Source organism: Gymnoscopelus braueri (genome assembly GCF_963280865.1).
Source record: "Gymnoscopelus braueri genome assembly, chromosome: 12".
Taxonomy (NCBI): domain Eukaryota; kingdom Metazoa; phylum Chordata; class Actinopteri; order Myctophiformes; family Myctophidae; genus Gymnoscopelus; species Gymnoscopelus braueri.
The window spans coordinates 15238660-15265084 of record NC_137614.1 but is presented as its reverse complement, the minus strand read 5'-3'; the positions used below and the strand labels follow the sequence as shown (position 1 = coordinate 15265084).

The window sequence follows — 26425 nt, the reverse complement described above, 5'->3', positions numbered from 1 at the left end:
ATATGCAGACCATAATATAAGACATTATGACTATTATTTTGTTCCTAGATAATTTTACTATTATTACTACTACTGCTACGTGTGTGTATGGATGGTGCCTGATGGCTAATCAACCATATGTATATTTAACTACTTAAACCCTATACTTCATTGACTGGAGTCTCAGAGGAGTCTATACTAGACCTCTGCCTATTCTCCTCTACACCAAAGATTGGCTATTTTGGCTGAATGTTCACCCCAGAATAGGGACAGATGAAGAATAACATCTTGGGAATTTAAGGCATCACATAAATACATTTCTAGTTAACTAAATACTGCAGAAGAAATTATTATTTATTATTAAAGGATCTACACCATGAATTTAAAAAAAATATTTGATATTTAATATCATATGGTGTATGTCCCTCAAACCTTTTTCAAAAGGTTTGAGCCTAAATCATCACTCAGATATACTCATCCCAAGTCAATTGTCTCTGGCTTATACAGCACTTTCAGCTGCAATACCAAAACGTCCTCTTGGGCAGGGGGGGGCTACTGAGCAATTCTGTCTGTTAATAAAAAAATATATAAAAAAAAACACTTTGAACATTTTTGAACAATTCCACCAAGTGTTTGAGGTGCCTGTTTCACCCACTTCCGGGGGGCGGAGCCAAAATCCGAGCCCGAAGTATTTGTTCGTAGACCCCCACTTAGGGGGGGGTAGAAAAAGTTTCGGAGCGATTCGGGCACTTTTCATTTAACATTGGGTTTGCCATCAAAAATGTTTGTGACATCAGAAACATTGCCATTCTGAGATCGCCTGTTCAGACACGCCCATTCTGGAAATCCATGAAATGAGAAGGAATGACTGAATTTAAAAAAAAAACATTTTTGGGGGTACAAGAGACACTGGGGACCCCAAAAAATACAAAAAACCAAGAAAAAAGTGATTTTCATGGTGTAGACCCTTTAACATCATTTACAACATTCATCTGGGATTTCTTTAGAATTAGAGCATGGGGGGATATGCGCACATGATCTGGCAACCCGGGAGGCAGTTTGTCCCATAGCTCGCGGGGCCATCCCACAGCTGGGCAGCCCAGTAACCATGGCGATGATCTCACCACCCTACCTACCTACCTACCTACTGTATACAGAGCATTGGCAAATTATAGGAGGATAGGTTATTCTTAATGCTTACTTGTTTTACCCCTATTAGGGTCTTTTTTGCCTTTGCTGTTTTTATGCCAATGTTTTTAAACCCTGTAGCACTTTGTGAGATTCGTGAAAATGTCAAGTGTGTTACAAATAAAATGTATTATTATTATTATGCAACATTTCTGACCACAAATGCACAAGTCTAACATCCAAAACATTGATTTTATTTTGAAATGAATCAATTATCTTCTCTTAATAGCTTTTCAATATCTTGTTTCCAAGAATATAACGTATCAACTGGTTAATAGTATACATCTTGCCATGTGGAAGACGTGGATATCAACATTAAACAGAACACAGAAGAATGAACATCAAATCTTCTGATCTGAAAGTCAATACATTAAAAGCACTTCCGAAATATGAATTATACTGTAAATACCCAGAGATAAAAGCCATATAATTCGTTGTGGTATCACATATTTCTTATCTCAGGTTATCATGATATCTGGTGACATGGAAAGGCATTTCTTGACACAACCTTGAAAGACTGTATATAAAGGATGTTACCTTGAACCATCTCTTCACTCTCTGCAAAGTTAGTAACCATGAAGTGTCTCGTTGTCCTTTGTGCCCTGGTGGCTCTCTCTGAATGTCTCAACAGGTAAGTACCAGCTGGCTGATTAAAGCCAACTCTACAGCTAGACGTTGGTTATAGCATAATATTGCAAAATATGAATGAAATGTAATGCTTATAAGTTTGATGAAAACCTCTCCATTGTGTTATCTTGATATGGCTTATAAGTCCAGGGGGCTGCATGCTTCCTATCATGAGCATAGTATATTTCTATACAACTAAGTAGTATTTCTTAATGTTAAAAAGCTGTCACATACAGTACTATGTACTAGACACTCAACACTTTTTTGACTTTGTAAAATAATCATGTCTGTACAGTGCTTTGTTTGTATTCAGATCTATACATTTTATTTCACAGACTATATTATGAAATCTAAGTGTGCACTGTATGTGCCTATACAGCATGTAGTAGTAATATGTAAAAGTTAACACCAAGTCCAGCTTGTAGGTACATTTTTACACTGTTTTGCTGCATAGTGTACAGTGAATTAAACTAATTCTGATTCTAACCTGTTCATCTAATGCACTGCAAAGGATAACAAAAAAGGGCCTGGTATTATTACTGATCCCTCTCTCACCACGTATAGGATGCCCCTGATCAAGGGGAAAACTCCACGGGAGGCCCTGCGGGAGAAGGGACTGTTGGAGGAAACCCTCAAGAAGTACCCATACAACCCCATGGTCAAGTTTATCCAATCAGGCACTGAGGGCATGACCAATGATTATGACGTAAGTCCAGACTAGCAGAAGGACAAACTTTAAACCTAATTTACACTTCATCGTACATGTGCTGAAAATAACAGATTGGCCACATGACTAAGAATAAATTAGTCTTAGTTCATCTCATTGTCCAATAATCACCATCAGGGACATTGTAAGCCACATAATGTAAAAGCAGGAGACACTCACCCTAATCATCTGTCATGAAGTGTTGTTACACATTTCTGTTTCAACACCTTGTCTATTGCTGTGTGTCACCTCCAGCTGGCTTACTTTGGACTCATCTCAATTGGAACTCCTCCCCAGTCCTTCAAAGTTATCTTTGACACTGGCTCCTCCAACCTGTGGGTGCCCTCTATCTTTTGCGGCAGCGCAGCCTGTAGTGAGTACTCTTAACTTAAAAAACAATAACAACGTTATTTGGCCCTGACAGACAGTTCCTGGCTAAGGTCAGTACATACAGTCAGTCAGAGCAGGTGTAGGACTACCATAAGGGGTGGGGCACAAGAATTGAGGGTGGCCCCTGTTTTTATCGTCTAGCCCTGCACCTCCCATTTGCAAAGCATATTGTAGCTCTTTGCATCCTTCCGGCTTTGAAGAAGTACATTTTGACCATATCAAATTAAATAGTCATGAAAGTGAAGGTTTATATAACGATAACAACTTAAAGACGTGAAATGGCTTTTTTGGTCATTTTATTTTGAAGTGTCAGTCTGAAACGGCATCGAAAGCTGGAACCTCACTCTATGAAGTTACATATCAAGCCAGCTTGTAGCAGAGGACTAGTGTTTGTTTAGCCTGTCGCTCACACCATGGCTCACACTGCCCAAGGGAGAGAGAGACGGCCAGTGTGTAGCATGTTTGTTACTACGTCGCTTATTTCTAACCTAAAATGTTTTCAGATACATATTTTAGTGTGCTTATTAAGTAATACACCATCTGGACGTCAACTTGAATGAGATTCAAAACGGAGTAGCTCTGTAATTAAAAGCAGGTGTGTTTGGAGGAACGTGCAGCTATGGGACTCACACAGGTGAATGAAATCAAGATTCATATTTATTCATAAGGGTCTATGTCATCATGCGTTAAGAGCAAGATTAAGATTGGTCTTTTAGGGACTTTTGATATAAGAAGAATAGCCTACACATAAATGTTTTGGCATCTATTGCTGGGTATTTATGTATTGGTAGGTATGACGAATGTAAAAGGGGAAGAAAGAATATCTGCACACAAATGAATCAGGACCAAACTAGAAAAAGTGCTCCTCGGAGCACAGGTCTCCGCCAGGTCAGGTAAGTTATTGTGGCCTCCTGGTGGCGCTATAATAGGCCAATGTGAAAAGGGTGGCATTTCTTCCTCGGCCTAGTGGGAATGTGCGTGCAAATTTTCACGGAAATCGCACGCCGCGTTCATGATTTCAGACATTTTGTTCAAAACGGACCAATCCTGCAAACTTTGGAAGTCAACCTTAGTCAATCAGGATGGAATATGAAATATCGGACAGATGCGTCTTGATCACATGACTATAGAGATACTGTGTACCGATTTGTGTGATGTTTGGATCAAATCTGAAGGATTAATATCCAAAAATGTATTTGACATAAGTCGGCCTCCTGGTGGCGCTGTAAAAAGCAGATGTGAAAAATGCAGCGCAGATGTTTTTCCTTGGCCTCTAGGGAGTAGGCGTGCAAAGTTTCACGCAGATCGGTGCAGTTATAGTTAAAAATGCAAATCGGCCTGTTATAGCGCCACCATGAGGCTGATGTGAAAAGTTTTAAGTGCCATTTCTTCCTCGGCCTAGTGGGAATGTGCGTGTGCAATTTTATACAAATGGCAAGCTGCGTTCATGATTTGAGGCAGTTTGTTCAAAACGGACCAATCCTGCAAACTTTGGATGGTAACCTTAGCCAATGAGGATGGAATATGGGAAATCGGACAGATCAGGGTTGATCACATGACTATAGAGATACTGTGTACCGATTTGCATGAGGTTTGGTTAAAAACTGTAGGAGTAATGGGAAAAAATGGGTTTTGCACAAATCGGCCTCCTGGTGGCGCTATAACAGGCCCATGTGAAAAAGCTGAGGCAGAGGTTCTGAATTGGCATCCAGGGAGTGTGTGTGCACAGTTTCGCAGCGACCGGGCCAACGGTGCCGGAGATTTGGTGGTAACACACAGACAGGACACACGGACGGACGGACACACGGACACACGGACGGACGGACAGGGGCGAAAACATACTCTCTCGCCATGCCTTTCGGCCTGGCGGAGACAATAAATGACAAACAAATTGGTTATGACTCCACAGTGGCAGGAAGACAGCCAGCCAGACTTGGTTAATTGGATAGGTCAGATTTACTTTACCTTCTTCCAAATGCACAGCTAAACATTATATGCAATATGTTTTAAAGAGAACCACCAGAAATTCAACCCATCAAAGTCTTCCACCTTCAAGTGGGGCAACCAGCCTCTGTTCATTCAGTATGGTACCGGCAGCATGAGAGGATTTCTGGCCAGTGACACTGTTGAGGTAACCAAAAGCAGCCATGCAGAACCACCACCATTTGCCAATTCTGCCAATTATCTGCATATTGTCTCTCTCTACCTGACAACAAATAAGAACTTTCAGTAATTGCTGACTTTGGTTTCCAGGTTGGTGGGATTTCTGTGGCCCAGCAGGGACTTGCTATCAGCGAGGTGGAGGCTCCTTTCATGGCCAATATGCAGGCTGATGGTATCCTGGGACTTGCCTTCCAGTCCATTGCCGCTGACAATGTGGTGCCCGTCTTTGACAACATGATTAAGCAGAACCTGGTGTCTCAGCAACTCTTCTCTGTCTACCTTAGCAGGTATTGGAACAGTGTTTGTACGCATTTGTGCACAATGATAAGCTACTAAAGTATTTGTCATACCTTCTCCTATTAGCAGCTCAGAGCAGGGCAGTGAGGTGGTCTTCGGTGGTATGGATGGGAACCACTACACCGGACAAATCACCTGGATCCCCCTGACCTCTGCTACCTACTGGCAGATCAAAATGGACAGGTGCAAACATATTACAGTCTACTGTGACTATTCACTTTTTAAAAAGTTGACAGCAGCAAAACCTTGGCTACACACAGGACACTCTTATCAATTCTGATTCTGCTATTGCTCCTAACAGTGTTACCGTCAATGGACAGACTGTGGCCTGTAATGGTGGCTGCCAGGCTATCATTGACACCGGCACTTCCCTCATTGTTGGCCCAACCAATGACATAAACAACATGAATTCCCATGTTGGAGCCACCGGCAGTCAAGGAATGGTGAGATACATATATTTTTTTCTGGTATTGACTCTTTTATTTCCCCAATTTAGAATTCACATCAGTGATCAAATTGACACCTCATCAGTTAGCACACCTCCTAGATTCATATTAATTATGGCTTGATGGACATTGGGGGACTTGTGGGTAGGGAATAGGGATATCAGATTTTATGTGAAGATGCCCATTTCCATTGAAATAAAAAGAAGTACTGTTTCTACTAATAACAACTAATAACACATGCCATGCTTTATACAGGCCTCAGTGAACTGCCAGAACATCCAGAGCATGCCTGATGTGACCTTCACTATCAATGGACACGCCTTCAACCTCCCTGCCTCTGCCTATGTTTCTCAGGTCAGTCTACACACTTTAATGGACGCTGACCCATACATGCACACACACATGCTCATTGCACATACAGTACATGGTGCAGACAGGTGCCCATGAGAAGACAGGCTGCACACACGCATGTACATACCCACGCGAGTGCGCGCACACACATTTTATTTGTGAATTATATATATCCCCTTCTGTCTTTCCTTCTATAGAGGTCCTATGGTTGCAGCACTGGGTTTGGCAATGGTGGATCTGACCAGCTTTGGATCCTGGGAGATGTCTTCATCAGGGAGTACTATTCCATCTTTAATGCCCAGACCCAGCAAATTGGACTGGCCAAGTCTGTGTAATCAAACCAAGCATCCTGATGGTTAATCAATGGGGGCTGTATCATTCATACAAGTCTTTTGCAAATGGGAAACTGTGTAAGATGTAAATGTGCTATGGATGTTTTTGAATATGTGTCAATTAACACATTACTTTCAAAATCTCAGTTATTTTAAGCTTGTAATGAATTATTGTCAACCATTTGTCTACCATTCACTGTTTAGACTTTTATTCCCTTTTCCCCTCTTTTCAAAAATATATGCCCTAAAGTTTAAACCGATGACTATGAGTTGTTTGTACTTCATCATAACATTGAATATTAGGCTGCAGAAATTGCATTTGAATACCAATAACATTATTGTGGCATTGTTCTCTATTCCATTTATCCTACACTCTTAATATTATGTAGTCCCCATGAACTTTATTTGATTATGTTTTCTTGGCACACAAACTGAATAACTGAAGCTACTATGTAGGTAGGAAGGAAGGTAGGTAGGTAGGTACAGGTATAGGTACTTAAAGGGATATTTCACTTTAAAAAAAACTTTTGATCATTTTATCGTCTACTCAGGCCTTTGTGAACCCCCCAGACAGTTTTTAAGTTGCTCGATTCAGTATTTAGATATTTGATATTCATTTTATCAGACACGCCCCCTTCCTATACAAACCCATTGTAACTTCAAACTCCATTTTAACCATGTTAAATTCATCGAAAACACCCGTCCTTGGTTCTGGTGACTCACCCTGCCCTCCTAATGCGTGAGGGGGCTGTGTCTTTCCGATAATTTTTTTCATTTATATATATATATTTTTTTATTGTATTTAATTTTTTTTCATTTTCCAAAAAAAATATTAAAAATAAATGAAAAAATTAATTGAAAAAACACGGCCCCCTCACGTATTAGGGGGGCGGTATGAGTCACCAGAACCAAGTTCAGGTGTTTTTGATTAATCTAACATGGTTAAAATGGAGTTTGAAGTTACAATGGGTTTGTATAGGAAGGGGGCGTGTCTGATAAAATGAATATCAAATATCTAAATACTGAATCGAGCAACTTAAAAACTGTCTGGGGGGCTCACAAAAGATAAAATGACCCAACGTTTTTTGGAAAGTGAAATATCCCTTTAATCATCCCCAATACAAGTGGAAATTAAGGCATTAGCCACGGTTCAGAAAACACTATACTGTTGCATTATGATGCTAAATAATAAGCCATTAAAACTTAATGTTCATTGCTTTACAACAAACAAACACATGACCGCAACTGCAGAGTGTACAAGCTTTACTACATTTTTCTCACACAAATTCAAAGCATTTGAGACATCATTGCAAAACACATACAATTTAGGCATTTAGCAGACGCTCTTAATCCTGAGCGATTTACAGTAAACAAGGACAACGCAAGATAATACATCAAATGCATAGAAATGGTAATCTTATATTAAAGTAATACATAAGTAAACCAAGAGCCTATCATCAGCCTGTACTGAAACTATACACACTATACGATGCCAGGTCAACAATGACCTGGCATCTGTCTACATAACATGCTATCTAAGTTACATTTTAGCCTTTGCATAAGCCTGCAAGGTCGTCAAGGCTAGGGCAAGTGCTACGGGCTGAGGTGGAGTCTGAAGAGGTGAGTCTTCAGATTACGGCAGAAGATTGAGAGTGAGTGCAGTTCTAATTGCAATGGAGAGATCATTCCATAGTTTGGGAGCCAGAAGGTAGAAGAGTCTGGGACGTGTGGAGCGTTGTCCCGGATGTTTTAGCGAAGGTTCTGACAGCTTCCCTGTGTTAGCTGATCTGAGTGAGAGGGAGGGATTGTATAGCCTGGGACCAATCTGCCAGTGCAAAACAAAAATTGCCCTCTGCGATTTGGGTCTGGTCCCGCTCTGTTGTGAATCCATTTCCTGCTCCCGAAGTCTGGGGTGACCAATCAAGGCCCAGTATTTGAATATGGGAGACTGTACTTGGTTGTTGGTTGTAGGTCTAACCAATTGCGTTCAGAGCCATGGAAGCCAAATATGCACAACAGCGCATGCATGCATGCACTCAACCATAAAGGCGGTTACACACCGGCGAATATGCGAATATACGCAAAATTCGGACTCGTTCCGAATAATTAAAAGACGCTTTTTTCGCTCCGCGAAACTGATGTGTAAGCTTGCATTGACTTTATAAGGTTTTAAAAAAAAACGTATTATTCGCATGCAAAAAATCGCCCCGGTGTGTAAGGACCTTAAGAGTTCAGCACCATGGACAGCAATCATGTCATTTTGGAACCCACTTTAAAGTTGTACAGAATCACAAATAACGATTTTTAGCAACCTCTGCTGGTCACTACCGTCACTGCATACAATTTCCCTAGTCCTCGATTACCCAGAATTCCATTCGTTTTCACCGGAAGCCGGAAGCGTTTCAAAAAGCGATCTTTTAATTGTTTTATACTATCTACGGATCGTTTCTCTTAGCCAGTGGAGCATTAGTTACCATGAGCTGTGCTTTCTTTTTCTGTTCTTTTTCGATCTTCCAATCCTACATTATCTTAAAATCAGCGTGAGGTTCCTTTTTGTTAATAGCGCGGTAGTTCCTGGCCAAACAGGAAACCGTTGCGGTAGTTCCTGAGGACGTCGGCCACGACGTCATGACGTTGGCCAGGAACGTCATTTTCCCGGGAAAGTCCCCCCCGTACACGTTCAATAGAAAATATATAAATAAAAGGCTTCCGGGGGTGAAATTCACGGAGTGGGTGTTGTGAAACTTTTGCCACTCGCAAAAGATATACAATTTAACTTTAGTTTTGTTGAAAACGTTACCTAGTATTACTTTAAATACTGTCAATTATCTAGCTAGAATGTTTCGAATGATTGGCACGGTGGCCCATCACAGCGGCCCATCAGTTCAAATCCCATTTCAAGTACTACTACTCACCACTATGTCGTATTTCATGTGTTGAGCCCGACCATGCCAGGGGGCGGGCCTGCACAGTCCCAACATAAAATAATGGGCCAATAGTCTACATCTTGCAACATTTAACAAAACACAGAAGAATTATTAATTATTTACCTGCATACTGCAAATACTAGAGATAAGGCCATTGTTGTTATCACATATTTCTTATCTCAGGTTATCATGATATTTGGTGACATGGAAAGGCATTTGTTGACATACCCTTGATGGACTGTATATAAAGGATGGCATCTTTCACCATCTCTTCACTCTGTGAAGACCAACAGCAAAGTTAGCAACCATGAAGTGGCTCGTTGTCCTTTGTGCCCTGGTGGCTCTCTCTGAATGTCTCCACAGGTAAGTACCAGCTGCTGACTTAAGCCACCTCTACACCTACATTGGTAGTAATTAATTATTGTGTAATATAAATGAAATGTAATAATTTTATTTGACCTTGTCGAGGCTATTCAGACTCACATACAGTAAGTCTAAAGGTAGGACAAATTATAACAAAAGGGCCTGGTATTATTAGGCTACTGATCCTTTTCTCACTGTGTAGGATGCCCCTGATCAAGGGGAAATCTGCCCGGGAGTCTCTGGAGGAGCAGGGGCTGTGGGAGGAGTACAGCAAGAAGCACCCATACAACCCCATGGTCAAGTTCCTCCAGTCAGGCACTGAGCCAATGACCAACGATGCTAATGTAAGGACGGGCCAGCAAGGGCAAACTAAACTTAATTTACGCTTCATTGTACGACCATATTGTTTGCTGAAAATAACAAATTGGCCACTAAGTATAAATTAGACTTTAGCTCATCTCATTGTCTAATAATCACCATCAAGCCACATATTGTAAAAGAAGGGGACATTTTAGTCACCCTAAACATCAGTCCTTTAGTGTTCATATATAGCAATGTTCTATAATGTTATTGTATATTTCTGTTTCAACACCTTGTCTATTGCTGTGTGTCACCTCCAGCTGGCTTACTTTGGAGTCATCTCAATCGGAACTCCTCCCCAGTCCTTCAAAGTTATCTTTGACACTGGCTCCTCCAACCTGTGGATACCCTCTGTCTACTGCAGCAGCCAGGCCTGTCGTGAGTACTACTGTTAACTTGAGAGGCAATTATTGGCTAAGGACAGTACAGGCAGTCTGGGGTGTAGGTCTTCCATAAATAGCCTGGGTGCAAAAATTGATGTATTATGGGGGCGGGTTTGGTTTTATGGTCCAACACCTGCAATACCAGTGGTGGCCTATAGGGCAGCGGTGGCCTAAAGTTTAGAGGAGCGCCCTTGTTGCCGGAAGGTTACCGGTTTGATTCCCCGGACCGACAATAAAGATTTTTGAGGGGGGGGGGGCATGGTCACCACTCCTCCATCACCACTGAAGTGCCCTTGAGCAAGGCACTAGACCCCGAACTGCTCCAGTGGAGCTGCTTAGTGACCAAAAGTATAAGACTGTGGTTGTACTGGTTAGCTCCCAGGTTTTAATGTGTGTGTTTCTATGTGCAGGGCGTTGCTGAAAATGAGCACTTGTGCTCAGCTACTACCCTGGGTAAATAAAGAACAAACAAAAAAACACCCATACTTTGCAATGCATACAGTACCAATTTGCAACCTTCCCTTTTCAACAATTGACAAAATGACTTTCTACGAGCTTTGTAGAACTAACATTCTTTCATTTCAATCTATATTTATTTATTTTTTACCCCTTTTTTCTCCCCAATTGATTCCTGCCCAGCCACACACATTTCACTGTGTTGTCACTGCTGTTGCATCCTACTGGCTCACCTGCCAGCAGTGAGGAGCCCCCACCGGGGGAACGTAGCACCTCCATCCTACTCCTCCTACCCAACACTCCCCGCTGACAGGTGCCGCGCCAGGCCGTAGGAGTATGTGCAGTGACAAATATCATTCCCCCGCCCGGCATTCCTCTCACAAACTTCAACCTTTATCTAATTCTCAGAAAAAACACTAAGGGTTGAGACCCTCTTTTCCAGTGGTGCCGAGATTACAAATTTGGAGAAAACACAAAGAGAAAAATATTAAATAAATTAAAATAAATGAAATAAACCGAATTTAAAAGAAAAATGCGTCGCTAAAAACTTTTCTTTATACAGAGAACCACAAGAAATTCGACCCACAACAGTCTTCCACCTTCAAGTGGGGCAACCAGGCTCTAACCATTCAGTATGGTACCGGCAGCATGACTGGATTACTGGCCAGTGACACTGTTGAGGTAACCAAAAGCAGCCAGGGCTATCACTTGGCAATTCTGACAATTATCTGCATACTGTACCTCTTCACTGACAAATAAATCAGTGGAATAAACTCACCATTGCATAGCAAGTACTTAGCCTTGGGAACAAACAGTTACCAAGCCATGTGGCCATTAGGTCAAGAGCATATCTCCTGTCACTGTACCTGCTTGATGTATACCCCCTGGATATGACGCTAGTATGTCACAGGGTTTTACCCTTAATCCAATCCTCTCTCCTTGTATACCTTCTTGTCAGCTTTTGTTTTGTGTTGTTTTTTTCTCGATAGAAGCTAGTTTACTATGCAGATAAATCTTGGTCACTATTTTTTCTTTGTATCTGATATTAAAGTATTTGTCTTACCTTCTCCTATTAGCAACTCAGAGCAGGCCAGTGAGGTAGTCTTTGGTGGTTATGATGGGAACCACTACACCGGACAAGTCACTTGGATCCCCCTGACTTCTGCCACCTACTGGCAGGTCAAAATGGACAGGTGCAAAGTCTGCAAACATATTACAGTCTACTGACAACAATGGACTTTTTAAAAGACAGCAGCAAAACCTAATGCCTATACACACAGGACACTCTAATTCACACTAATTCTGCTTCTCCTATTGCTGCTAACAGTGTTACCATCAATGGCCAGACTGTGGCCTGTGCTGGTGGCTGCCAGGCTATCATTGATACCGGCACTTCCCTCATTGTTGGCCCACCCAATGACATAAACAACATGAATGCCTGGGTTGGAGCCGCCACTAATCAGTATGGAATGGTGAGATACATACAGTTTTCTTGTTTGACTGTTTTATTTCCTCAATTTAGAATACACAGCAGTGATCAAATTGACACCTCATCAAAAAAGATTATTATTAGTCTCCAACTTGTCAAAATTACCAAGTTAGCACACCTCCTAGGTTTATGTTAATTATGTCTTGGTGATTTGTGGGTAGCAATGATGGCTATTATATGAGGCTCATTTCAATTAAGCAACTTAAAATAAAAAGATGGACAACCACAGTTGCTACTATAATACATGGCATTCTTTATACAGGCCTCAGTGAACTGCCAGAACATCCAGAGCATGCCTGATGTGACCTTCACTCTCAATGGACACGCCTTCACCATCCCTGCCTCTGCCTACGTTTCCCAGGTCAGTCTACACACTCTAATGTATGCTACATGCGCACGCACGCACGCACGCACGCACGCACGCACGCACGCACGCACGCACGCACGCACGCACGCACGCACGCACGCACGCACGCACGCACGCACGCACGCACACACACACACACACACACACACACACACACACACACACACACACACACACACACACACACACACACACACACACACACCACTTGCACTGGCTATACTCACACAAGTAAAATTGTGTAACACAACAACACTTTCTCTGTCTAGAGGTCCTATGGTTGCAGCACTGGGTTTGGCAAAGGTGGATTTGGCCAGCTCTGGATCCTGGGAGATGTCTTCATCAGAGAGTACTATTCCATCTTTAACGCCCAGACTAAGTACGTTGGACTGGCCAAGTCTGTGTAATAAAACCAAGCATCCCGATGGATAATCAAGAACTCTATATGACTTCAAGGGGGCTGTATGATTCATGCTCACGTAGCTGTTAAACAACTTGTACCGATGGAAAACTGTGTAAGATGTAATTGTGAATTTATTATAGCTGCTTTTGAATAAAATATTATTACAGTTATTGTGTCAAGTAAGGCATTACTTTAGAATATCAATTATTTACAGTTTAATAAACAAATTCATGAACACTAATGACAATACAGTTGGTCTATATACAATTTATACTTTTATTCATTTCTTTGCTTGTTTATGTTCAAAATATATGCCCTGCACCGATAATTATGAGTTTCATCATGTGAATGTAGCCTGCCGATTCTCTATTATGTAGCCTACCCTGTTCCATTTAATATTATGCCTAGTTGGCACGCAAAGTAATATTGTAACAGAACAATAATAATATACAACATTTTGAAAGTGACTTCCCCAACCTGGGCAATAATAATAACACTTCATTTGGGTACTCCAATACAAAGTTGCAAAGTCCTTTCAGAGAATCAATCATAAAATATAGCATCTACATGAATAGAGATGCACAGATGTGACATTTCTGGCTGATACGATAATCGATATCAACATTGGTGTTATGGTCGATAACCGATATTTTCCAATGTACAGTATGAAAACAAATTGTGTCCATTCTGAAAAACACAAAAAGCAATGCCTCTTTATTCCAAAACTAGGGATGCAAGTAGATGTTGAAACAACTTAAATGTATTTTGTATCAAGTACTTTGATTAAAAGAAATGTGTTGACCCTTTTGAAAGATTCCACAGCAAACATTGTTTGAATCTGCAGCCTTCAACATCACAAAAGGCTCTTTCAGCTTCCCATTCAATAAAATATTGGCTAAAACCTATATATTATTTTGATATCGGTTCGATACCGCTATTGCATTTTTAAGGCTGATATTGCAGATACCGATATGATGACCGATATATTGTGCATCCCTATAAATCATGGAAAGGTCTTTAACCAAAAACAAGCAATAAGAGATTCAAGAAAACCAGACAGCGGGCTCTCGGGTGGCGCAGTGGTAAAGTACCACCCCATCACGTGGAGTCTGATGCATCCGGCTTTGTCAAGCGTCTACAAACACAATGGGCCCGTGTTCGGGGGAGGGAAGCCGGCCAGTGAGGGTGATGTTTATCATTGCACGTACTCCGTCTCCTACGGGCTAGGTGGCACTTGTAAAAGAGGAGTAGGACGGAGGCTTTACATCCTCCTGGTGGGGGCTGCTCGCTGGCAGATGAGCCAGTAAGGAGCCCAATTTCTGTGACAATGCACAAAAATGTGTGTGGGGAGAAATCAGTATGCATAATGACTAAATTGGGGAGAAAAAGGGGTAAAAGGCAAAAAAAGAAAGAATGAAAGAAAAGAAACCATACTACATCATGTCCATACACCCTCAATAGGGCAAGGAAAGACTCCTAAGAAAAAAACTGCTGATTTCATATTGATGGGATAGTAAATAATAGTTTCTATAATGTGAATAATAGGATATTAAATCATTTTCTGTAGTGGTCCCAGTACTCTTTCTTAAAGTTTACTTAAATAGGCTAGTAGTGTTAATAAATTATGTATTATATATATTGATTATCTGATAATTGGCCCTCAATATGCCATAATAGTAAGGAAGGCCCTGCACTACTAGGCTAACTAGTAGAGGTACAGTGACACAGCAAAACAGTATGAAGAGGAGACATGGGTCAGTCTGAACTTTCCCCCACTTCTGAGCAAGCTAATGTAATATCATACCTGGAGTTGTGAAAGACTCATTGCAAAATACACGGACCACCAGGGGTGGACTGGCCATTTGGCGTACCGGGCAAATGCCCGGTGGGCCGCGGGCCAGTGGGCCGCTGGGCCACAAAAAAAAAAAAAAAAAAAAAAAGTTTTTTTTTTTTTTTTTTTTTTTTTAAATAAAATATTTTCGTTCCCGTTTTAGGATTATTACGGTCATTTCAGGGTCGCGTGGCCCAATTATTAGTTACGTTAATGTTTGGTGCTTTCCAGCAGGGGCCTCAGTGCGGCTGCAGAGGGCTGGGCTCGCTCCCCCCCCCCCCCCCCCCCCCCCCCCGTTGACAAAACGGTCCGGGGGGGGTTGGGCCGGTCCGGACCAAAATGCCAGGGCTGAATTTTGGTCCCAGTCCGGCCCTGCGGACCACCACAGTAATAAGAACCTAAACACACGAGTTAAGATGCATGAATGGTGAGACAGCACCTTAGGATATCCCAGCCTAAAGTCAACAGGTTACTTATAGACAAGAACTGGCAAATGTAAGACAGGGGTTCCCGGTTTGACCAGTCAATGTGACATGGACTTGGAAAGGTCAAAGCTCTCAGATGGGTAAATTGTTCTACGAATAACGTTAATGAATGTACTTGGATTACACTGTGACGACATTCATCTCATGTATAAAGACACCCTGAATCCTGTAAAATCCTAGGCAGACCTGCAGCGGTCTGCTTCAGCTTGTGTTATTGGCTTATGTATGGCTGACTATTTAAATAAACTAATATGTGATTATAACTCGTCGTTGTCTGTCGTAACTTTGATTAATAAGTTAACACTATCACTTAACACGATGGTTAAGCTATGATTAGTGTGTCTGTCAACACTGATCAGGGTCAGATTTCTTGTGTAGCTTTCAACATGCCAATCCTTGGCAAAATCTAATAAATGTAGCTGCTATAACACATAAACAAAATAGGACAACTGTTTTTACAATGCACATTGCTGGTACAGAAAAGGTCACTGAAGTGTAGCAACACATGTGGATAATGTTCATAAAGTAAATTTCAAAACGGTGAATGTTAGGTTGTATTTCTTATTTCAAGTGATGTAACAGGTAGAACACTGAAGCTAGAGCTGCTTGGACAAGACAAAAAGTAAACAAGCTCGACACTGTATAAGTTTACTATTAACTCCAGAAGATGGCAGCAATGCAACACTTGTATGCAAGCTAAATCAGACCTCAGCTGTTGGCGAAAAGCCATTTCCAAAGAAGAAGAAGCACTAGCCCTGCTGCTAACAAGTTAGCATAACCAGGCAAAGAGAGTTATGTGGTGTTTACTGAGGTCAATTTAATCGTTTCTTGGTAGAAATCCCATCAGTTCAACACGCATCAAGGTCCATAGAGTCAGAAACTCAGCAGCCTCTGAGACCCAATAGGCTCTAAATTGGGCCTCTTCCTTACTTCCTTCACAGGTCTTACCAATTATACTAATGAAGGCTCTGTTCCATTCTGGTCAAAAAGAGTCAGAGTGCTGATATTGTGCATGTTGGCTCACTGGAAACACTCTGCTACACCAGTGGGTATCAAAGTGTTGTCCAGGTACCCTTGTGGTACCTTGAGGGGGTTCCGAATGGTCCCTCAGGGTGTGCAACTCTGAGAGTGTACTATTCAGTGGCGTAACGGAGGGGCAGCAAGTGATGCGGTGCGGGGGGGCCACCAGCAGGGGGGGCCCCGCCTGCGCTGATACAAATATTTTTACAGCAAAAAAAAGAAAAAAGTTGATTTATATTGGTCAAATAGAACCGAATTAGACCCGAATTAGACCGAATTAGACCCAAATTAGACCCGAATTTTTTCGCGTGGGGTTGTGCACGCACATGCACACGCGCGGGGAAGCCCCGCGATTCTGCGTTACACCACTGGTACTATTGGTCCTTGAAATCAAAAATGTTGAGAACCACTGTGCTACACTAAATGGAACAATGCCTGAAATAGTATATTTGGTAAAACCTGTTAAGGAAGAGCCTCGATGAACCCAGAGGCCCGATTTCTTTCCAATATGGCTGCTGTGCATAGAGCCTATTCGTGAAGCAGGATGCCAGCACAGTGCACCTTCTGATGGCTGGTGAGTAAGCACGCTGGCAAGACCCAGCTGGTGGAGTGTCTAAGCGGAAGTACCACCCTAGAAAATTACGTTGACGCTTTACAAATCTGTTTATATTCTACGCGAATGAAACGAGTGTTGTGATTGGTTGACGAATATAGTTTCCAGGGGAAATACATACGGCGGAAGTCCCACCAGTATAGACACTCTCTGCATTAGGTCTTGACCAGGCTTTTCTCTAACCTGACTCCGCCAGATGGAACAAGCTTGCGTCACATTTGTTTCACACGCTACTTCCATTTGGGACCCCGGTAGCAGAATCGATGCAAGACGGCGATCCCCTTTTTCAAGCTACTTGGCAGGTGATTGGATGGGACCGTCTGTCTATCACCGTCTATCAACCAATCATATTGACGTGTCTACATGATTGATGTATAGTACCTGCACCAGCAGTAGTTCTTTTGTATACTATTCAACCATGATGAATCGTGAAAGAACTGCAACGCAATAAGCGCTTCTCGATGGCGTCCCATCCGGTCTCGCCAAGATCCCGCCCTATTGCAGCCGCTGATTGGTTCGCACACGCAGCGGTGCGGAGTAGCCTTACTCTCTGAGCGAGCCCAGATGGATGCTGTATCGTGAACCTGTGTCAATACCGCCCCCATCTGGTGGAGTCAGGTTAGCTTTTCTCCTCGCAGATGAGTAAATGCTGGGAACGAGGCTAGTAAGTAAGCATCAGTGCGCGTGACCGGTCATCCAGCTAGACTGGGATCAAGTCACTTATGTAATTTATTTTGCATATTATGTATTTTAATTTATTTTGCATATTAAAGTCATCTGTGTGATTGGTTGGAATCATTTGATTGCCACTCACAACCTGTACTTAAAGAGTGACTAATCACCCTGTTGAAGACCTAAGTGTCGAAACGTGTCGGTCAGCTGTTGCCTTGCTCATCTGACAAAATAAACCCTTATATTTTTTCACCTGAAGACGGTGTGCCTCAGTATTTTTTCCTTAGTCTGCCTCACCACAAGCAGAACTTTGGTTTCCTTTGCTTCTATTCCTATACCTGTTCCACTGAAGAGCACCTGTGTTGAGCCACTGTGATTGAACCCAGGCAGCGCTTCCTTGTTCTTTTGCTTTAAACAAGTCACTTTGCAGGTTTCTGTTCCGGTCTGGCTCTTTCTTGAGCAGATAGGAAAATGGTGCGTGTATGTACAGTATGTGTGTGTGAAAATGACTGGATATGGAAGACAGAATTACACTAGAATGAAAACCAGGCTTTCTACAGGGAGCTACTGCAGAAAGCCTGGTGACACGAGGTTACCTTCAGCCGCTTCTCTCTCAGCCAGTTTTTTTTTTACAGACAGAAAATTAGTGTGGTGCCTTAATGTTTAGTGTAATTAGTGTGGTTGCCCGAAAGGGCCACCACACTATAGTTCTTGGGCGACTTTATTTTTGTATATTTATTTCTAGAGCAACCCCAAAAGTTTGGCACGCTACTCCTACCATATGTCAGATCGACCAGATATTCCCTCGTTTTGCTCACCCCATCCAGTGGTGGCTTATCCAACGGGCTTGAGGTGCTGAAGCACAGGGCACCAACCTGGGGGGGGGCACCAAACGGCGTGAAGAAAAATAAAAAACGGCGAAAAACAGCAAAATTTTGAAGCAGGGCTCCTTGCAGCGCTCCCGGGGGGCACCAAACCGTGGTCCGCGCTGCACCACCCCCCCCCCCCCCGGTTGACAAAACGCTCCCGGGGGGCACCGAACCGGGTCCAAGCACCGGGCACCACGAAGGGTTAATCCGCCCCTGACCCCATCTCCTCTCTATGCAGCCCTGATTGAGAGACTGTTTTCCACCTGGGCAACCCAGCTGAAGAGCCTTTGTTTAATGGGACTTGATGTGTAGTGAACTTTGTGATATTGGTTAGGTCGCTCGTTTATGTATGTTCTCTGAGCTTGAGTTGGTCTTTGAGAGATCGTTGAGTATAGTGTATGTTTATATTCCTCTGTGAAGGTGGACCTGAGTTTGTTTACCTGAGTTTGTTTTCTAAGTAAAGAAACTGTATCTGCACGTGCAAATGCACAGAATGACCTTTCCATGCAATGTAATGAATGCGGATGGAAAGCAAGGTGACACATACCACAACTGAATACAGTACGCTCCACTTGCTGCAACCGCTATCGCCAGAGGAAAGGAGAAACGTTCAATGACAACATTTCTGGACCACAATCACATTTTTACATTTTCGTTGCTGGGTTAGGTATAGGGTATATTGTATTATTTGTTCATGCATTCATGAGATAATGGTTTATCCCCCAAAATCATGATTTGACTTTGAGACAAATAAATAACTGAAATGTCAAGCAAAAATGTAGCTACTGCACTTTGTATGGCAGCATAACGTCCTGGCTTTCTTAATCCGTCTCTGTGCAGCTGTAAGGTCATCTGCGTTACATCACGTTAAAACACTTTTGGAGTCATTTTAACATCGACTCAGGCTATGCTGTGCATCCCAGACAGTTTTTAAGTTGCTTGATTCAATATTTAGATATTTGATATACATTTTATGAGACACACCACCTTCCTATATAAACCCATTGTTACATCAAACTACAAACAAAAGGTTGGATTGAGGGTTGACTCTCAATAGATCGTGGTCATACAGCTGCTTTGCTACTTACTTTTTTTTGCTTTTTGTTTTCTCTTTAGGCATGATCTTACCGAGGTTAAGGTTAGGAATAATGTTTGGTTAAGGTATAATTTTACTGAGGTGAGGGTTAGGAATATAAAGTTAGGTTTAGGCATAATTTTACTGAGGCTAGGGTTAGAAATAAGGATAGCTAACCTTATTAATTCAGAGTCAAAATACAACCCCTCTGCGCCTGTGCGCCATATGCCTCAGTTTGTGCTCAGGTAATGTGCCTTTTAACTATCACAATTGGAGTTGGACACACCCACAATGCAATTGCGCCCTCCATTATGTGACAATCTACAGTGTAGAATGTCTAAATAGGACCATAAAGACAATAGGAAAGCAAGTTCAAGGCCATGTCTACATAGTACATAAGTGTACATACAATGTGACAATATACCCAAGTTATCTGATAGCTTTCCGTTGGGCCTGCCCTCTGATCCCTACATCCTTCGGGAGCCTTATGGTGGCACTTCAGCTCTTGGTTGTGGCGCCAGGTGTATCTTATGTGTTGGAGGGTTGCTGGGGCTGCAGTGCTGCACACAGACAGAGACAGGGTGGATCATCATGAAACCAGAGATGTAGGTAGGTTTGATAGGGCAGGACATATGTGACTCCATGTTCCGGTCTTTGCCTTCGCTACTCCTGCATATCCTCCCTGTTGCTATGGTTGGAGCAGCACCTCTTACGAATGGATCCCGGGATTCTGTGAGTGTCAATTCCAGCCTTGCTTTGGTACATTTGTGCTCCTCCACCGGGATTATAATTGGCAGAGAGAGGGCTCTATTCCTGTACAGGCCTATGCTGCTAAGGCATCTCGGTAGTTCTAGCCACTTCCTCACTTGCACATTCACAATTCTTTCCAGTTGATTGCCATGGCATAGAGTGACCTCATAGATGGAAATTGGCCACATGAGATGGGGCAGCAGTTCAAACTGAAAGCACCACAGCTTAAACTTCCCTGGGAGTGCACTGATTGTATCCTGCCTGTTTTGTTAGGTCTCTGCTGTACCAGCGACCAAGGCTTTTGATTGGCTGCTCCAAGATCTGGTTTGTGGAACCTCTCATTGGCGAGCCGGCCTTTGACAATGGAGATACTCTAGGATTTGCTGGGTTTGATCTCCATTCGTGCCCATTTGATGTTTCCCTGCATGGAGTTTATCCAGCAGATGTTTGGTGCAGCATGTGTTGTTCTTATTGTCATCATGTCGTCCATGTGCCCTGATTAGAGAAAGATGCAGTCCGTTCTTCAAACGGAGGTCCACTCATGAGACATTCAGATTATTTAACAAAGTTATTTGGGGAAGGAATTCGGTCACAAGCCTGATCTATAAAGAGCAAATTTTCTACAGGGTTGGACAAATATTAATTAGGTGTTTACTAATCTAAAAATGTGATCAAATCATATGACGATGATATGTTTTTCAACCATCTCAGGCAACACAAATTCATGACATCATATAACTACTATGGTTAGTGCTAAGGTGTACTCACTGTATTTAAAAATCCTTTGTAAAAAATAATATATGTATCTTCAAACAGAAGAACAATGAAATCGAAATGTTTTTTTATTTTTTGTTAACAAAATACTACCGGTATATAATTGATCTGAGATTTTGTGACACGTTAATTACCTAGAATTAGAGCAAATAAGATCTGTCTGTGTGTTTCTATGTGCAGGGCGTTGCTGAAAATGAGCACTTGTGCTCAGCTACTACCTTGGGTAAATAAAGAACAACAAAACAAAAAGGTTGTTGTCATATTATATGTTGGTTTTGCTTTTCTGAACACAATGGAAAAATGGACAAACATTGGTTTTATTTCAATCATTATTCAATTATGGTTATCTTGATTATCTTTTAATAACACAAATATATTTTTTCCAAGAATATGTTATCAACTACCGTAGCGTAGCCTAGTAGCCCGGGCAAACGGCCAGAGTCTACATCTTGCCACGTGGAAAAGGTGGATATCAACATTAAACAAAACACAAAAGAATGAACATCAAATCTTCTGATCTGAATGTAAATATATAAAAAGCACTTCCTAAAGAAATTATTTATTTATCTTGCATTTTCAGAGATATGGCCATATAATGCATCATCGTATCACACATTTCTTATCTCAAGTTGTCATGCTATTTTGTGACATGGAATGACATTTCAGGGACACAACCTTGATGGACTGTATATAAAGGATGGTGTCTTTCAACATCTCTTCACTCTCGAAGTCCAACAGCAAAGTTAGTAACCATGAAGTGTCTCATTGTCCTTTGTGCCCTGGTGGCTCTCTCTGAATGTCTCCTCAGGTAAGTACCACCTGGCTGACTGAAGCCACCTCTACACCTACTTTGGTTAGCATTATTTTGTGATATGAATTATTCAAGATTCAAGAGCTTTTATTTGTCACTCACTCAACAATTATGTGCAGTGAAATGTTTCTGTGACATGCTCCACAGATTGTGCTAATACTAACATATAATAACAGAGTATAATACAAGTTAAGAAAGGAAAGAAGTAAAAACAAGTTTTTAAAACAAGAAAGAATGTGCAAAGTGCAATATGTGCAGGATATTTGACCAACAAAGTATAGAAAGTTGTGTATATGCTCAGTTGTGAGCATAGGGGAGTTTACCGATGAAAGACATTTGACCTGGTATTTTGACTATCATTAAAGGCTCAGAAAAAAAACTCAGATATTGAATCATTCTAATCTTGATGAAAATCATTGATATAAATTATAAGACATTTTGTTTGACCTTTGTCAAGGTTATTTAGACTCACATAGTATAACGTAGGGGGCTGTTTCCTTACTGGGAACATACAGACAGTGCATGATTGCCTAATGCCTACATATCTAAAGTCTTTCTTTGTGTTAAAAGGTTGTCCCATACTATGTACAAACTCAACAGTTGTTGTTTTTGTTTTTTACTTTTTAAACATGATGCCTGTACAGTGCTTGGTTGTCAGGTTGCACAGCTATACTTTCATCGGCAGATTTTTGAAATGTGTCTATGCATACGGTATACATGTAAACACAAACATCAAATCAAGCTATTGTAGGTCAATGCATATACACTGTCGGAGTACAATTAACACCCATGATTCTGTGTTGCGTACAAGAATAAAATAAAAATCTGATTCTAACCTCTTCATCTATGGCACTGCAAAGGATAACAAAAAAGGGCCTGGCATTATTAATGATCCTTTTCTCACTGTTTGTAGGGTGCCCCTGATCAAGGGGAAAACTCCACGGGAGGCCCTGCGGGAGAAGGGACTGTTGGAGGAAACCCTCAAGAAGCATCCATACAACCCCATGGTCAAGTTCCAGCAGACAGGCAATGAGCCCATGACCAATGATTATGACGTAAGTCCAGGCTTACAAAAGGACACATTTTAAACCTAATATACACTTCATCATCAACCATGATAAAAATAACAGGTGTTCCCACCTGTTGTTCTTGGTATGACTAAGAATAAATTAGGCTTCGGTTCCTCAAAATGTCTAATAATCACTGCCAAGGACATTGTATGAAGCCACGTATTGAAAAAGCAGGAGAAACTTTAGTCAGTCACCTTAATAACCAGTCCTTTAGTGTTCATATAAAGTAATGTTCTATAATGTTATTGTACATTTCTGTTACGTCACCTCGTCTTATGCTGTGTGTCACCTCCAGCTGTCCTACTATGGCGTGATCACCATTGGAACTCCTCCCCAGTCCTTCCAGGTACTCTTTGACACCGGCTCCTCCAACCTGTGGATCCCCTCTGTCTACTGCAGCAACAGCCAGGCCTGTCGTGAGTACTGTTACAGTACAGTTTTTAGTGGTGCCAGCCGCTCTACATTTCACTTTGTGTGTTTGTCCCTCCAACAACATGACAAACAAATTGACAATAAAACGACCGAACTACAATGCAAAAAGTTAAAAAAGGGAGTACAAATATTTAAAAGTAAATAAATTGAGTAAAAACACTTAAAAGTTGTTAAAATTAGTAAAAAAATACTTAAAAGTAAATAGATTCTGACAGTCCAATGTTGGCAGCCCTGCATAACTCGGTGACCATTGCTCTAATCAGCGCAAATGCAGTAATACTGCCTCAATACCAGCACCCACACATCAAATACAGTAGTACCGCCTCAACACCAGCACCCACACATCAAATACAGTAGTACCGCCTCAATACTAGCACACACATCAAATAGATTAGTACCGCCTGAATGACAGCACACACACATCAAACAGAGTAGGCACCGCTTACTCACACTGGGTGTGATTTTTTTTTTTATCTCCGAGAGGCAAATCCAGGCAAAGGACAGTACAGACACTGACAGTCAATGTTGTAGGTCTGCTATATGACACCTGGGTGCGATAATTGATGTGGGTGCCCCCTGGTTTTATGGTCCAACCACTGCACCACCCCTTTGCACTTTGCAAAGCATACAGTACCTATGGTTCTGATAACAACCTGTTGGATAGTGTTTAACCATAACTAGTTATTGTTTCCTAACAATTAAAGTTTGTATTAGTATAAGTAGAGACACTTGTTTTAATTATTCCAGGAATAGGTACGATTTAATTGGTCCGATTTAGCTTCTCAAATGCCCAGCTAAAAACACATTTATTTACAGAGAACCACCAGAAATTCAACCCACAGCAGTCTTCCTCCTTCCAATGGAACGGACGCTCCCTGTCCATTCAGTATGGTACCGGCAGCATGACTGGATATCTGGGCAGTGACACCGTTGGGGTAACCAAAAGCAGCCAGAATCATCATTTGGCAATTCTGACAATTATCTGCATACTGTTCCTCTCAAATGCAAAATACAAACCAACAAATAGAAACTTTCATTAACCGTTGACTTTATCTTCCAGGTTGGTGGAATTTCTGTGCCCAACCAAGTGTTTGGGCTCAGCCAGACAGAGGCTCCTTTCATGGCCAACATGAAGGCTGATGGTATCCTGGGACTTGCCTTCCAGTCCCTTGCCGCTGACCAAGTGCTGCCTGTCTTTGAAAATATGATGCAGCAGAACCTGGTGTCTCAGCAGCTCTTCGGTGTCTACCTGAGCCCGTACGAAAATTAAATTGAATAGTGTTTGTATTTGGTTGTGTACAATGGCACGTATAGTTATAGTACATGCACATGTACTGTATATGTATTGTATATGTATACTGTATGTACAGTATATCTACATATAAGTATATTTACATGTATATCTAAATGTGTGTTCAAGGTTCAAGGTGTATTTCTTGTTACATCTTGGTACCACTTCACATAAGAGTACATTTATTTTGTTCTGGTTCCTCATATCTGTGTGTGTCTCTGTATTTCTGTCTGTCTGTCTGTCTGTCTGTCTGTCTGTCTGCCTAACTGCCTGCCTGCCTGCCTGTCTATGCTTTTCCTGATACTAAAATATTTGTCTTATATGCTCCCATTAGCAACTCAGAGCAGGGCAGTGAGATAGTCTTCGGTGGTTATGATGAGAACCACTTCACCGGACAACTCACCTGGATCCCTCTGAGCTCTGCCACCTACTACCAGATCAGTATGGACAGGTGCAAACACATCACTTTACTGACACAATTCACTTTTTAAAAGTTGACAGCAGATAAACCTTGCCTAAACAAAGTATACATAGTATACATCTATTAATTCTACTTCTGCTATTTCTCCTAACAGTGTTACCATCAATGGACAGACTGTGGCCTGTAATGGTGGCTGCCAGGCTATCATTGACACCGGCACTTCCCTCATTGTTGGCCCACAGAATGACATAAACAACATGAATTCCAATGTTGGAGCCACCACTAGTCAGTATGGAATGGTGAGCTACATATTTTTCTTTTCTTTACTTTTCATTTCTCCAATTTAGAATACACAGCAGTGATCAAACTGACACCTGATCGAAAATACAATATCAGTCTCCTGCCTGGCAAAATGACTCGCCTCCTAGGTTAATTATGTCTTGCTCTGTGGGTAGGAATGTTGGATTTTATGTGAAGATGCTCATTTCGATTGAGCACAAAAACAAGTACCATATGTTAAAACACATTGCATTCTTTATACAGGCCTCAGTGAACTGCCAGAACATCCAGAGCATGCCTGAAGTGATCTTCACTATCAATGGACACGCCTTCCCTCTCCCTGCCTCTGCCTATGTTTCCCAGGTCAGTGTATACTACATGCACACACATGCGCACACTGCACATTCTGCAGACATGAGAACACACACACACGAACACGCGCGCACGCACACGCACACGCACACGCACACACACACACACACACACACACACACACACACACACACACACACACACACACACACACACACACACACACACACACACACACACACACACACTTGCAACACTGGCTATGCTGTATTTAAGCTAAAAGTATTTGTGAGTGAAATACACTTTGTCCCCTTGTTGTCTCTCTAGAGCTCCTATGGTTGCAGCACTGGCTTTGGCGCCGGTGGCCAAAGCCTCTGGATCCTGGGAGATGTCTTCATCAGGCAGTACTATACCGTCTTTGACGTCGGCGCTAAGTACGTTGGACTGGCCCAGTCTCAGTAATCAAACTAAGCATCCCAATGGATAATCAATA

General features: G+C 41.9%; 2 protein-coding genes across 2 annotated transcripts; both read left to right on the top strand.

Moving 5' to 3' along the window:
• Nucleotides 1-1742: 1742 nt before the first annotated feature.
• LOC308097067 (pepsin A-like) lies at nt 1743-6482 on the top strand (the record flags this gene model as incomplete). The annotated part of the gene is made up of 9 exons (XM_080444654.1): nt 1743-1798; nt 2359-2500; nt 2756-2873; nt 4903-5021; nt 5144-5340; nt 5417-5533; nt 5652-5793; nt 6052-6150; nt 6345-6482. The coding sequence occupies 9 exons, from the start codon at nt 1743-1745 to the stop codon at nt 6480-6482; spliced, it is 1128 nt and encodes a 375-aa protein (XP_080300780.1).
• A 3231-nt stretch (nt 6483-9713) lies between these two features.
• LOC308096388 (uncharacterized protein) lies at nt 9714-26394 on the top strand (the record flags this gene model as incomplete). Its single annotated transcript, XM_080443812.1, has 19 exons — nt 9714-9769; nt 9972-10113; nt 10390-10507; nt 11531-11705; nt 12045-12161; nt 12296-12440; nt 12720-12818; nt 13094-13227; nt 14360-14530; nt 20816-20929; nt 22047-22124; nt 23041-23182; nt 23493-23613; nt 24446-24564; nt 24690-24886; nt 25255-25371; nt 25496-25640; nt 25885-25983; nt 26260-26394. The coding sequence occupies 19 exons, from the start codon at nt 9714-9716 to the stop codon at nt 26392-26394; spliced, it is 2424 nt and encodes an 807-aa protein (XP_080299938.1).
• Between the last annotated feature and the right edge of the window lie 31 nt (nt 26395-26425).